The sequence below is a fragment of the Pyrgilauda ruficollis genome, unplaced genomic scaffold (genome assembly GCF_017590135.1).
Source record: "Pyrgilauda ruficollis isolate IOZ18807 unplaced genomic scaffold, ASM1759013v1 scaffold3, whole genome shotgun sequence".
Classification (NCBI taxonomy): Eukaryota; Metazoa; Chordata; class Aves; order Passeriformes; family Passeridae; genus Pyrgilauda; species Pyrgilauda ruficollis.
In genome coordinates, this window is record NW_024524377.1 from 10,285,217 (window position 1) to 10,299,791 (window position 14,575).

At 36.1% G+C, this 14,575-nt stretch overlaps 1 protein-coding gene across 4 annotated transcripts in view; it reads right to left on the minus strand.

Annotated features, from left to right (window-relative positions):
- The window catches only part of PTPN4 (protein tyrosine phosphatase non-receptor type 4), a 107,400-nt gene that overhangs the window by 59,354 nt on the left and 33,471 nt on the right, over nucleotides 1-14,575 (minus strand). For all 4 annotated transcript variants that reach the window (XR_005955565.1, XM_041472865.1, XM_041472864.1 and 1 more), the window contains exons 2-3: nucleotides 8,483-8,637; nucleotides 2,225-2,332 (exon numbers count right to left, since the gene is read on the minus strand). Coding sequence is in view for 3 of the 4 variants with exons in the window: in XM_041472864.1 (XP_041328798.1) it covers nucleotides 2,225-2,332; nucleotides 8,483-8,637 (263 nt within the window). In the remaining variant the exon portion in view is untranslated. The remainder of the gene's footprint in view (nucleotides 1-2,224; nucleotides 2,333-8,482; nucleotides 8,638-14,575) is intronic.

A 14,575-nucleotide genomic window follows, 5' to 3' on the forward strand; every position in this document is an offset into this window, starting at 1 on the left:
ACAGGAGAACACTGCTGTGAACATGCAGAGATTTATAAAAATCAATGTGGCAAATTTCAGCTAAAAGTACGGCTGCCTGCAAAGTTGTGCAAGTTGTTTAAACCACTGCCCATCAGCAACCCAGCAGTCTCTGTACACACCAACTCAGTCCAGGTAACTCCTAAGTCTATCTTTGGTACAAATACTGTCCAATTCCTTGTGCTGCCTCGTAAGGCAAGTCCACAAGCCTCAGGAAATCGTTATATGGGCACAGTTCCTAATGACACACAGCTAACCCAGTAAAGGGTGCAACTCCCTCACACTCATCACAGGGCTTTTTATTTTTTTCAGGTGAGGGAGGAGGAAGCAAACACACAGGTACCTGAGCTACCTAACACACACTACGGATCTGAAGTTAGTCCTGTGTCATTTTATTAATGAGGAATAACAAATGATGATGACTAGATCCACATGCTGTATCCCTTGTAGTAGTTAACTCAAGAGGAAGTAAAGAGACAGTTTGATGCAGCCTCAAAAGTGCGAATATTTGGAAAAAAAAAGGCCTCATGCAGGATTAATTAACTTTTAAGACTAAATGTAAAAGCTTAAAGAACACTGTAGCCAGGGATATATATGAACTTTATATAAGAATGCTTCAAAACACGTTGACTTTTTTTCTTTGATATTAATATTATAAAAAACCACAAAGGCTCTGCAATTCATGACATCCATGTTTAAACACAATGCTAGAGGTTTCACACTCAATTAGCAGAATCGCCTTTTCCTCATCATCTTTATCTGCTGCTGCATTAACTATATTTTAGCAATATTCTGCTGTGTTATTTCACAAATAACTAGAATATTTATCAACCCAATATGGTTTCCCTGTCCAAATGAACCAAGTGTAAAAGTAAATGTGTATCTAAACCTGAAATTATTCAAACCCATACATTCTTCAAGCTTGCATGACTAATATTGGTAATATTTCTTTTTAGCTCTGACACATTGTTTTCATGGCAACTAGATAGTGCTGAAGAGACAAAATATTTAGAAACTAGAAGAATAAAAAAAATCTATTTAAAGTATGTGCTTGTACCAAATACCTGTTAATTCACTGCTTCAGACTAACCCTTAATCAGATCCTTGTATTACAGTGTTGTGCTCATCTTCCAGACAGATAAACTAAAAGAAAGAGAGCTTAGAGATCTACCCTTTGGAAAGCAAGATAAATTTCTGAATGTCAAGTGAAGTATTGAGCAAAATTCAATTAAATACTTCTTTTAAAAAGCTGAAAAATAATTCAGCCTTTGCTTCTGCTTGCCTATGTTTTTTAAGCCTGAAACAAAGTTTAGAACAGAAGTATTATAGAGGCAATCCACCAATGTCTTAACAGAACTGTCAACAAGTGAATGTAGCTGACTTTTGATGCACAAGTTGAGAAGTAAGTTTTGACCCCATCATTGTCCTGCACATATAATAAGAATTAGGTAAAGAACTGTCTTATAAGGAATAATGCTTAGCTAAACTGCACTTTGCAAAACAAGTATTGACCATTTGATACTTAAAAAAGAAAATATCCAAGAAGGGCTCTTTAGGCAATCAAGATCCCAGTAGTACCACTGCAACTAGTGCAGTGACTGTTACACTTGCATCTCTTGGTTTCTACTCATGATTTACAAAGTTTTAGTTGAGTAGAATTCCCTTTGAATTAAGGCCATGAAGTATTGTAAATACTCATTTCCAAGGGAGTCCCCCGTTTGCTAAGGTGATGAGATGACAGCCCTTGTCAGATACTGGACTATACCAAACACTACTGGAAAATCACCAGGTATCTGGGCTAGAAACAGAAACTACATACATGACAATCTAAAATCCTCTCATTATTCTCTAAGTCCTGATGACAAATACAAACACAAAACAAATCTAAAACAGACTGACTATTCTGGACAATGATAATACAATCTATTAAACAGATACAAATAAAACAAGCAATATCCTTTTAAGATATTACTTCATAAGCACAGAACTCAATATTTTACTCCAAACCTGGGACTATTGACAGGCCGTTTTATCATAACGACAAGATGAGAGAGACCCTCACAAATGACACAGTTGGAGAAGATGGCACAATTTTGCAATGGCTTCTGTTTACCTCTCTTTAAATAACACAAAGCACAGTGATGAACATGATTATGAGTTTTAAAGACTGTACTTAAAAAACAGAGTTTTATAAGGGATAACTTACAGGGTTATCAGTAGATTCATCAGCCAACTGTAAACCAAAGTAATCTCTCTCTGTCAAATCGAGATGCTTGAAGACTACATCCAACAGAACTTGGCCCTGATCGTGTTTCTGCAGAGAAAAATATAGACTTTTTCTTTAATCAATATATATAACTGGACACACAGATTTCAGGCAGGTAGAGCACATATAAATTCTTTCAGATGTGCTCTAGCAGCACTTTTTTACAGATCACAAAGTGTATCCCAGCAGCACTATTTTTAAATGAGCTTCATCTCTTTTTGAAACATATGTAAGGAAATCATTTTTCTTCTCTGTCATTTTCTGACAGTAAGAACTTCTCACTTCTCAGCTAGCTGCATGATTATTTCTGAAAGCCTTTCATTAGCCAAATTTGATATTAAAAAGGAGAACAGAAAAGGAAAAAAAGTTCAGGAATTAATAAAGAATTCAGTGCAAACAAGAATCTTGTTTGGGTCATTGAATTCAAATGTACAGGTCCACACAAAATATCCTTTGTGATCTGAAAATCTATTCTTAAATGAACCAGGATATTGAAAATGTTTCCAAAGTTTAATGGCAGAGACAGCTGAAACAGCCAAATATCTAACCAAGAAGTATCATTTACATACGTTCTAGGATAGTGCTTCACTCTAAATGAATTAATTCAAAGTAACTGAGTAGCAGTAACACTTCAGAGTCAAGTGAACAAACTTGATTTCTACTACAGGGACAAATGTTACCCACAAAATGATATAAAAAGAATCTGTAGTTGTTAGTGCCTAGCAATTTTTTGCCTAACCTGGAAATACTGCCAACATAGTAATTGAAACTCTGAGTGTGTCATTATGACAGGACTCAATAAATACATTTGGTGAAATCTGAAGGGAGTTTCCCAAAGAAGTTAGAAGTGTCATAGCGTCTTGAAATACAAAAGACTAGCAAAATTCTGCAAGAACTGTCAAACAAGACGAAATGTGAAAGAGATGATTGATACAGTTTCCACCCAAATTTTCTACTTTTCTGTCACCAAGCAGAGAAGCTTCTAATAATCTGCTAGGTGTCAAGTATTATTGCAGCTACAGTGGATTTGATACATCTTGCCTTGTTTACTGTAGGCAATAAGGAGAATTTTAGAGTTTTTGAACAAAAAACCCTGCTGTTCTGTTCCCAAAGGACCCTGCTTTGCATAGAGATTACATAACAGTTTACCTTTACTGCTGTTGAAATGGAAGTATGTAGCTAAAAGATCAAGATAAGGTTGCAAGAATCCCATTAATATCCATACAAGAGAAAAATCTACAAATCTACCTTCAGACATCTGTTAACATCTAACAAAACTGACTTTTTTTATTCAGATGAAATTACACTGTATTCAACTGAAGTTTAATGAACTATTAGAGGCAGTTATTTGAGCCTAAAAACTCCAAGATGCATGGTAATTTATTTCATAATAGTAAAAAAGTAAAGAATAATGATACACAAATTATGTTTTAAATAATCCCATGAGGACAATCACACCCATAACTCTGCATGTATCTTTAAGTTGAAATTACATAAGGGATATATTTCAGGTCACATATAAATTTGGCTAAATTGACGTGACCTAAGAATTCCTGTATTTACTTTGCAAAGAACCTTATTTTTTTTTAATGGAACAGAGAAGATGTCTTACAAAATGCACGAGCACCATTGTTAAGAAGTCCACCACTGAAAAATTTACTTTACAAATTACTAAAAACAAGCAAAGAAAAAAATAAATGTTGACACAACAAATGTACAACAGCATAAATGCATAAGGCATTTTTATATACAATCCAAATATAGCTACTTAAATTTTTACTAAATTAGGAGTTTCTGTTATATTTTGAAATAAACCAATAATCAGTAGAGTTTTTACAGCAAATAAAGCTAATTTTAAAATTACATAGCAACACTAATTGATTCCTGGCATTTGTCCCACATAGATTTAAATAAGAACACAAACTAAGAACTTATAACAGTAACTACCAGAAAATGGGAGATGCCTGGTACCCAAGTTTAGCCTTGCAATTACCACAGCTGACACGTTACTTCCTCTAACAGAACGCAGATACCATCTCTGCAGTTTTTTTCCAATCTAATCCTGCCAATGTATACTGTTTCTTAAAAACCTGAACAAATGTTCCCTAACGAAAAAGCTTACAACTGGCTGATCAGTTTGAATTAAGAAACACAGAACATCATTCCACAACCACAAGGAAGGTATTTTTCCTGCAATTGAGCAGCAAATTTGGTAAGAAAAGGCAGGTTTCAACATGAAGCATTTGTTTGGATCACAGTGTTTTACTTAGTGCAAAATAACGATAAGCATCTAGCAAAACCAGACCTTAGCTTAACCCATCTCTGATATTTATGTAATGATGTTGCAGCTTGCCAAAGCAGGTGAAGGTCACAATTCTGCTTCTTGAGAAAGATCCAAAATACTTGTAATACTATCAAAACATTGAATAGCTGCTTAAAAATATAAAAAAGTATGAAAGCAAGTTTAAATATATTATATTTTTTAATAAAAAAGCAATCCAAATAAATGTAGATGAGCATAATAAAAAACTTCCTTCGTTGCTACAGATTCAAATGAAACATTATTTCCTCATAAAACAAGAAATAATGAAAACACGTATGAAAAATGGGAACTATCTAAGACAAAACCACAGGAGTTAGACACAAAAATGTCCATTTTTTTCTGAATTAAAGAATTAGAGGGTTATACGGACTTACTAGTCATTGCTGGAGGCAGAATGTCTCACAAATTTTGGCCTCTTAGGACAAATTTGACATAGACACTAGACATCAATACATGAACTGCATTTTATGACGTATATATCATCTAGTATCACTAGATATACACAGATTAATTTTTAATTGCAAAATGATTGTCACTTCTTCGCAAACACCACGTGTGAAAATTTAGGCAGACAGCTGCAGGTTTACACATTCCACAGGTCTGATGCCTGCTTACCAACAACCACCCTCTTCTCAGCCCCCATTACTGACTTTTTTTTTTTTTGGTGTCAAAGAAAAAAGGGCAAGTACCAAAGTAATGCTGAAGATTAAATTACTAAAAATCACTAAAAACGTCTAAAACTACAGAGGGGTGGTATGGGTTTTTTTGTTTGGTTTGTTCTTTTCTTGTTTGGTTTGACTTCTTTACAGGTTTTTGCATTTTGCTTCCATCAGAGTGTAAATTCATTAAGTTTGAACTTCTGGGATAGTAAAGGCTCCAAATTGAAACACTTGTCCATGACCATTGGCCTTTCTCACAGAACAACCCACCTCATCTACCTTGACATATTGGCTTTCAGGGAATATAAGTAAGCCAGCCTGCATGGAAAAGATGTAATTTTAGGTATTTAATCAAGTAATTACAACAAATTAAAGTAATTTGATCTTGAAGAAACAGTTTTATGGTAATGCAAATCATCCTGATCATGTTGTTAACTCACGGCAGCCTTCTTTCTTCCAGCTACATGTTCTACTGAAGTGTGCTTTTCAGGACGGAAGGAGCATTTGTTCATTTGGTAAGCAGAGCATTTTAGAGAAAGGGTTTGTACTCCTCAAACACAGCAAAGGTTAATTCCATCTGATTCTTCTGCCTGGAACCAATGCAGCCTTTCTCTGGCTACAATCCATGTGGATTATCTGGTTTGATTTGTTATGCTCTCTACAAGGTAAGGCTTAGCACAAAGGCACCTTTTTTCAGATCAATGGAAAAGGCTAGTTGAATTGTGAACTTAGAACATTACATAAACTATCAACAGACATTGTCTGTGATCAGCACTTTGCTGATCAACTGTTGCTGTTGGAGAAGAAATAGCATTTGAGTACATTTTTATTAACACACCACTGCATCCTCCAGATGATTTTTACAATCATTAGCATGCAGAATACCTATAGCAATCACCAGGAGAAAAAAAAAAAAAAAGTGCTAATTTATTTGATGTTATCTTTGTTCTTCGTATTTTGAAAACAAGTCCATAAATATTTATGGCTAAGTATAGTGTCAACCACAATAAAGTAAACCAAAGCTATAAAACCTGAGAACCTGTATGGCATGTAGGTTACATTTGCTACAAATGAATACTTTATTACTCCTATTTGTGAAAAAACAGATTGAGGCTAAGGCATGAGATCAAGATGTTCAGCACCAAGGAACTTTTTATTCCCTAGACTCAGTTTTAATAGACAAACTTGCAGGCTGATCTGTATAAGCAGTAAAGCATGATCCATCCAACTAAAATATTTAGTACACTAGGGAGGTGGTAAGAACATATTACATAATTTTTTCTTGGGAGAGACAGAACAGACATTTGAGGATTTATAGCTGGTGATTCTGCTTTTCTGAGAGGAACTAGTATCCTCTAAAAATGTACAGCTTTTCAACACCTAGATCAGAAAGAAACACAACTCCCATACCTACTGCCCAACAATTATTCATTGTTTTTCCCAATTTTTACATTCTTCATAAGAAAAAACCACAAGACAGATACTTTAATGGAGAACTCATGCACCTGGAAAGCAAAGATGACAACATTTACAATTTCTTATGCACTTCTAATGCTTTATATCCAACTATATTTTGCACATATTGCTTTTTGGCAGGCAATATAGACTGGGAAACTGTTAGCAAGGATGAGAAGTTAAGAGATACAGAAAAGGGGAAAATATATAGAAAAAGTCATCTATTTAATTTTTTATATAGCATTAAAGAAGGGAATTTAGAAGGGAAAGGAGCCTTGATGTTAATAAATTAAGGTCTTTAAAAATCTGTCCTTCAGCTCCATCATCCAAAATTCCCACACATTACTACTTCCAGAAGTCTGGAAAAATTAAGTATTTTTGAATGAACTACAAAAATGCCTCAAGAGAATATCCTAAATCCTTCCATCTTGACTGACATACCTAAAACAAATAACCACCAGACCTGCCTCTGAACCTTAAGCCTCTGGATCTTTGCAAGTTTTTGCTGGATAACAGATTTCACTTGTGGTCAGCAGCTTCGGGCTCTAACCACTGATTACAGAACAGAAAAAAGCAATCCTTCTCACAAATCTTCCCCAAAACATTCAAATATATCAATATCCTTGCTGAACACTGGGTATCAGAATTCAGTATAGTTACTGAGCATTAGAACTTCTTCAAATGTTCTGAATTAGATTTGTCCACATAGATTTGACAATTGTTTCACTTTTTCCCTCATTTCCCATCTGAAGTCCCACAGTCTTATTTGATACTCCTACACTCCATTTGCTGAAGTCCAATTTCCTTCTAAAAATTTTAATTATTATGCCACCTGTTAACTTTCAGCATCACATTATTCAACCTTTGTCTATAGAAGTCATCAATTCTATAGCTTTTAAAGTAAAAGCAGAGTTCTACTACCACAGGAAAACCTACAGCTTCTTTCCTGTTGAGTTCTGGTTCTTCTCACATACAGATGGCTTTAAATGCTTTGATGTTTTCCTGTGAGGTCCTTGCCTATTTTTCATGGGGTTTTTTTTCCCCTCGGGAAGCTAAGGGTTGCACTTGTATAACATATACACAACATCAAGAAAATTTTTATTAGAAAATGGGATGAATAACCTATTTTAAATTCCAGGTTCATGTGTAAAGGTTGTTGATTTTTTCCATTAACAGTTCTCAGTATTCAACAACAAACTTTCCATTTTCCTTCCTTCTCATTAGTGTAGTAGAAGGTGGTGAACTTAAGTGAGGGAAATCACAGATCAAGAATATTCTCTGAGGAGAGCAAAGAGCAGGAAGATACTCTAAGATGGCAGCTGTGACCAAATATAACCATACAGGTCATTGAACACAGTCAGCCACACAGCTATAGGAAGAGTTCCCACTCGTGCTCAAAATACAAAAACCAGAACGCAGCAGAACAAAAGCTACATTCAACTCAATGGCAAAACTGTCCTCCATTTCCACTGGACAACTTTAATCCATGAAGAGAATTACTAGAAATAAATTATGCTTCATACACTGGATTTTGAAATGAAGACGTGTTAGTATGACAGACGATGCCAGAATGACTAAGTTCCCAGTAAAAGTGTGCACGTGTACAAGCATGCCTGCCTGAACACAACTTCCCCTTTTATTCTCTACTTAACAATGTCTGAAAGTCAAACTCCAGTCACACAAACACAGAAAAGGAAAGCAAGCTCAGGCTATTGATCTGCAATAAGCTAGATATTGATTTGCAATGAGACCATTACTTACATTAACTCTGAAAGCTTGTACAGTGTTATCCAGGAGAAGAATGTTGCAGACCACCTCCGTATGCTGCCTGTCTCGTGCCAGCTCAGATGCTCGGACATTGTAGGTTCTGCCAGCAGGCAATCGGAAACGTGCGGTCATTACTGTCCACACAGGGTCTGCAGGCAAAACCAACAGAAAATGTAACAAGAGCCAAAAAATGCAAATGCAAGAATGTCTCGCTTCAAAGAAAGGTGAAAACACAGCAAGTCCATTATTTAAAAACTCCATTACAGACAAAAGAAAAGTGAATACTAAATTCACAGTAGCCAGTAAGAAAGCAATGTCTTACATGTTACAACACAACCTTATACCAAAATACTCAGTCCTTTACTTTCTGACCATTGTCCACACCCTCCCTATTTTAAGGTTGTTTTGTGGGTTTGCTGTTTTCTTGTTGGGTTTTTTGTTGGTTTTTAAAGATTCACAACATTTTCAATTCAAAAAGCATTGTAAAGCATCACAGCTACTAGCTTCCCGATATTAGATGCAATTAAGTAACTAATTTCAGTGCAAAACAGCAAAAAATGCTTACATAAAAAGCTTTACGGAGAAGAAAACAGCAAACAAACAAGACTTTGATGCATTATGCTGCAAAACCTGTGCATTCACTGTAAAATCACAAAACATGAGAATGTACAGTGGTAACAAAAACATTAGCATTGTTTCTTTCCCCCCTTTTTTTTTAAATTACAACATGAATAGCTGAATGTTTGTCAGACTACTGAATCTTCTGTCTATGTCAATTTGATTGGATCTACACATTTAGTTTGGGAGCACAAACAATTCTCATCCTCTCAGCAAGCAACCATGACCATCACAAGCATACGCCCTGTGCTGAGAGCCGATAAATAAGATGCCAGAATTGACTTTCACTTTTCAAATCTAAGATTCTGGTGATTATCATCCAGCCCCAGCCCAGCAAAGTCCTTATGTGCCCACCTCAAGCTATCAGCTGTATTCAATGATACCAGCTACTTTCTCAAGTGCCTCACAGGATCAGGGCCTGTGATTCACTTAATTACACACTCAGCAAACTGTTTCTACATCCTTTGACAAGGGCGTAAGCAAACATTAAGTTTCATAACTTAAGTAGAGAACATATTGAGACATAAAATTAAAATACCCTAAGAGTAGCAAAAGAACACAAGTACATTCAAAACCGAATATAAAGTGATTGATTTTCCTGATCTTGCATAAGATTATAAAGCCTTCAAACACATCTACATATTAACTTCACATTTGAGGAGGGGGACAGGAGCATATGATGGAAAGAAAAAAAAAAAAAAAGGACAGCAAACATTCCAGCAGTGATTAGAAAGCTTGCATGGATCATAAGAGGTATCTATGCTCCAATATACATAAATGAAGAGGGAGGGGTAAGAAATGAAAGATTAATCCCTCCTAAATAGTTGATACATAGGCTCTCACGGGACAGTGGAAGAACCAAGAACCAAGCTGGGACTTTGTGGTTCAGTCATCTTTCCACTGCCTGCAGACAACCTCCTGAGCAACTGCCCTAAAAGTCCCTGAGGTATTTTGCTTTTCTAGATCACATCTTCTGCTCTTTAAGTATGACCACACACCTGAGACATAAAAAAATCTGCTTGATGATGATCCATCCTTGCAAAATGCTTGTTTTGACTTACTCAGCATTTTCAGATTAACAAGTGCTTGCTTCCTCACCAGACAGCTTTTTTATTTTGGCTACTCAGTCACTGGCTTCAGAACTGAAATGCTGTATTCATGTAGAACTACCACAAGTTTATTTTTGTTTTGCTAAACCAACATGACAAACTGAATGATGTAGACATCAGATAAAGCCACCAGCTGCTAAACTTATGACTATGTCTTAATGACAAATTTATGAAAAATTGTGTCACAAACATTAAAACTCTCAAGTAAACCCTAAAAACAAAGTCCATCTGACAACTCCTCATGGAGAGGCTACTTCTGCTGTACCTTCTACAGATCTCAATAATAAAAAGCAGGAGAAAACCTTTAAACACCAAAGAGGAATTGAACCTCCATACCAGTGATCCAAGCTGACCACACAATATTCCACAGATTCTATGTTTTGCAACATAGACACAATCTACAAGCCTTACTAGTCATAATGGCATAAAGGTTGGCATTATCAGTGCAGCTACACAACTGACAGCTACAGCCAAAATTTTAGGACGGTATTTGCTGCTGAGCTGAAACTAAGAAAGTTTCAGGAAAGCACACCATTTAATTAACATCAGTTTCTCCAGACCACAGAAACAACCCCTTCATAGATGTAATATACAAGGATTTGAAAAAGTAACAAATGAACCAAGAAACAGTGAATGTAATCTTCAGAGTGCTTTTTCACAAATATAAACACTAGTGCACAAAGGACTGTTCAGCTTTCAAATAAGTACTGCAGTCCTCATAAATGCATTTGGTAGCAAGCTAGGAGAGTCTAACTCAACAAGGCAATTTTGCAGCAGAGGGGGGAAAAAGGGGCTTGTTAAAAACTAGAAAACCATCTTAAAACCATCATGTTTTAACAGAAGAAGAAGTTAAGTCTCACCTTTTCACCTGTTCTTTCCTCTATTTTTGTCATATTTGCTGATCAAGACAAGACCAGCAATACTTCTTCCTTCCACATCACTGCCTCAAACTAGACAGAAAACTGGGTTTCAGACACAGCAACAAATCCGTAAGAGCAAGCAAAGAGAAAATCATCCCTTAGTGACCCCCAAAATACTTTATCACCATGAAACCATTCACTCTGTCCCTTCAACAGACCCAACCTACAGATCTATCAAGGTTCTTGACGTAACACAGATCATCTTTGCTCTAGCCAAACAAAAAATATTGCATAGTTACAATGACTGGATTTTTCTCAATGTACATAAATGAAATTATCACATTCAAGAAAGAAGCACTGTATTCTGAGTTTGGTATGGAAACAGGAGCAGCTATATTGGGCCAGAACAACAGTTCATGTAGCTTGCAGACTGGAAGGGCAATGCCTTCTCCACTCTCTTCAAGGAACAAACAAATAGGACACACACACTTATGCCGTTCCACAGCCCGGAGTTTAGCATCTTCCTGGTATGAAGCTCATAGCCCCACCATGCTGGACATCAGTCGTTCATGAATGTTTTCTTCATGGACTTAAGAAACTATGTTTTGTACTTTCAGAATATATAATGAAACATTATATTCTATGTCCCATATAAAATACACAGTAGTTGGAACCACCATCTCATAGCAGACAAGTTTCTTCCATGAATCTAAGAGGTTTTTGCAATTACAGAACACAGTTTTACAAGTATAATGACTCAAATCCTGAAATGTATCTACAAAATGGAAATAAAACAGCCATGAAAGTAATAGGGAGGAAGGTGACAAAAGACTGTCTTCTGCAAGCCACATTCTAAGTTACTCTTTTCCTATACATCAGCAAAGAGGCTATGGGAGAATGTAGGGAATATGTTAAAACACCCTCACCATCACATGCACTTTCAAAAACACTCCTCCTTCTAAAGACCTCCTGCCAGGGTTATTACACGGAACTGCTTTGTGGCCAATCATGTGCACACAACCTGTATTTAAACCTCTATCAGCACATGTACACTTAACAAAAAAAAAAAAAGGACGCAGTTGTTAAGTACAGATAGACCCTGCAATTACTGGTTTTACTGACACACTTGTTTTACATCATAATTGACCCCAAACTGTACCCATACCATCTTAGCGACTTCTTGCTTTCAGAAATACATACATCAAGAACACAGACAGTATTATGCCTACCAAACACATTGCCATTCTTGTTATATATTTTGAAAACTTATTAGTAGTGAGATGGCTAGCTCTTGCTTATAAGGTTACAAATTGCAGCTGATTTCCTAACAAATATTGATATATAAAATGAGAAAATCTGACAGAAATTCAGCTACGCTCATTGCATTCTTCTGCAATAAAAATATTATAGCTCACATAAGTATGGAACAGAGGACTGCTTTAAGCTCCAAAGTAAAATCTGCCTCCCCAAAAGAAATAGGAGTAAAAACAAAAGCTGAGACTTAACCAAAAAAACCAATTTGAGAACATCTGGCTTAAATAGCAGGTTAACTTAAGCAAGGTACTACTGTGTGTGCATATCCATGTCATGGGCAGTGCCGCGGCCAGTTAATGCTAAAATATTTTAATACATGCAAGTGGATTATTTAAACTGGACTTAATTTTGCATATGATGAAGGTTTTCTGCTTATAATTTTTCAGCATCTCCTGCTAAGCATGTAATACTTATGTGAATTAACAATCTAAAGAACATGCTGCTACAGCAACTGGACAAGGACAAAACTCGTGCAAAGTAACTCCACTTACCTCTCAGGTCTGTGGAGGGAGTAAGTTGCACATTTCCTGCCTGAGCTCAGGTTTCAAGTGGTGAAGCAATTCCAGGGAGTGTTCCCTATCAAAGGGCAGAACATTCCTGCAATACTGGCTTGGTTAGGGCACTAAAGAGCGCACAGAAGCTTCACAAGTGAATTTTCGGCATCCTTTATTCTTTTATGCAAATGTATACAGTATAACAACAATTTGCTTGGGCTTACAATAAACTAACTGATTTTAAGCACCTTAATAAATAAGCAGTTGGTTAAGCAGGTAATTAACTGAAATTTAATTTATCCAAGAGTGCAGCCAATTTGCTGACTTGATGCGAACTTTCTTTAAAAGAACTCTTGATGTAATGCACAGAAAAACAACCACCTTAACACATTACTGTATGCACATGTGCATGCAAGGACATGACAAATTTCATTTTTCATGGCTCATCTAAAGCAGCTAAAGAAGCTTACGCATTGCCAGATTTCCATTTGTTTAGGAGCTCGTATTTTAGCAACCCAGAAGGCACGGATTTGCACTGTGGCCCACCTGCTCATTTGGGTCCAACACAGTATATGAATTTCCTACAAGAAGTAGGAAACTAGGTCAGACTCATAGAAGACCCACATCCTTATAACATGATGCAGCTTGAATATATTAAGTAAAATGCAGACTAAAATTATCCAGACAACTTAATTTTATATATATATATATATACATATATATAAAACAAAAAACCCAACCTTTTAAAAGTACAAAGACAACTATGAAGGTTTAAACAGAATAATGCAACATATTGCAATTCAGACAAACACTGAAATACACCTAAAGCCTATCTTCATAGAGGTTTATTGAAAACACATTAGTGACACTACATTAAATGTTTCAATCCAAACTAGTTTGAAAATGCTAAACATTACTTGGTCATGCACTTTTCTGAGGGAATTCCACATCGAGTCCAAAGAAAAGGTTATTGTTTGGTTTTTTGTCTTTCAAAAATTTGTTTTGAAAGCTTTCAGCAATTGTGATGCAGTAGTCAGCTTCAGGACATTGCTTATAAATGAAAGCAGAGCAGAAATGCATTTTCATTTAAGTGAATCGACCCATGCACTACAATCCTGAAATCATTCCAACGAGAGTTGGACTCGATCCTTGTGGGTTCCTCCTAACTCAGGACAGTCTACGATTCTGTGATTCCTTCCTGTGATTTATGTTGACCAAATAATGGAAAGTATCTAGCATTCATTAAAGCTGATATGTAAACACTGACTTATTTCACTTTGCAGTCACCAGGTGCAAGGATTCCAGCAAGACTTCTAGCCAGGCAACAGCATCATTAATGATTCCAGGCTCTATCAAACCCTTTTGTTTTATTTCTAAGTTCATTTAATATCAGTTATATATAAATCGACCACATTCATTCTACTTAAGATAATACATTCCTGAAAAGTTATCATATGGCCACATATTAAACTTTTCCTAAAACTTCACTGAAAAAGAGGAATATCATATCTTTACCCACTGGACAATTACTCTGACCATACAATGTAACTACAGCCACTGGTGTGGCTTCAGTGCTTCTTTAGTGCTACTATGTTCCCACACAGTGGTTGGAAGAGCACTGGATACAAGGAGATACTGGCTTTGGAAGCTAGGAAGCTCAAATTCCCAAAACCCTCACAACTTTTCTCCACT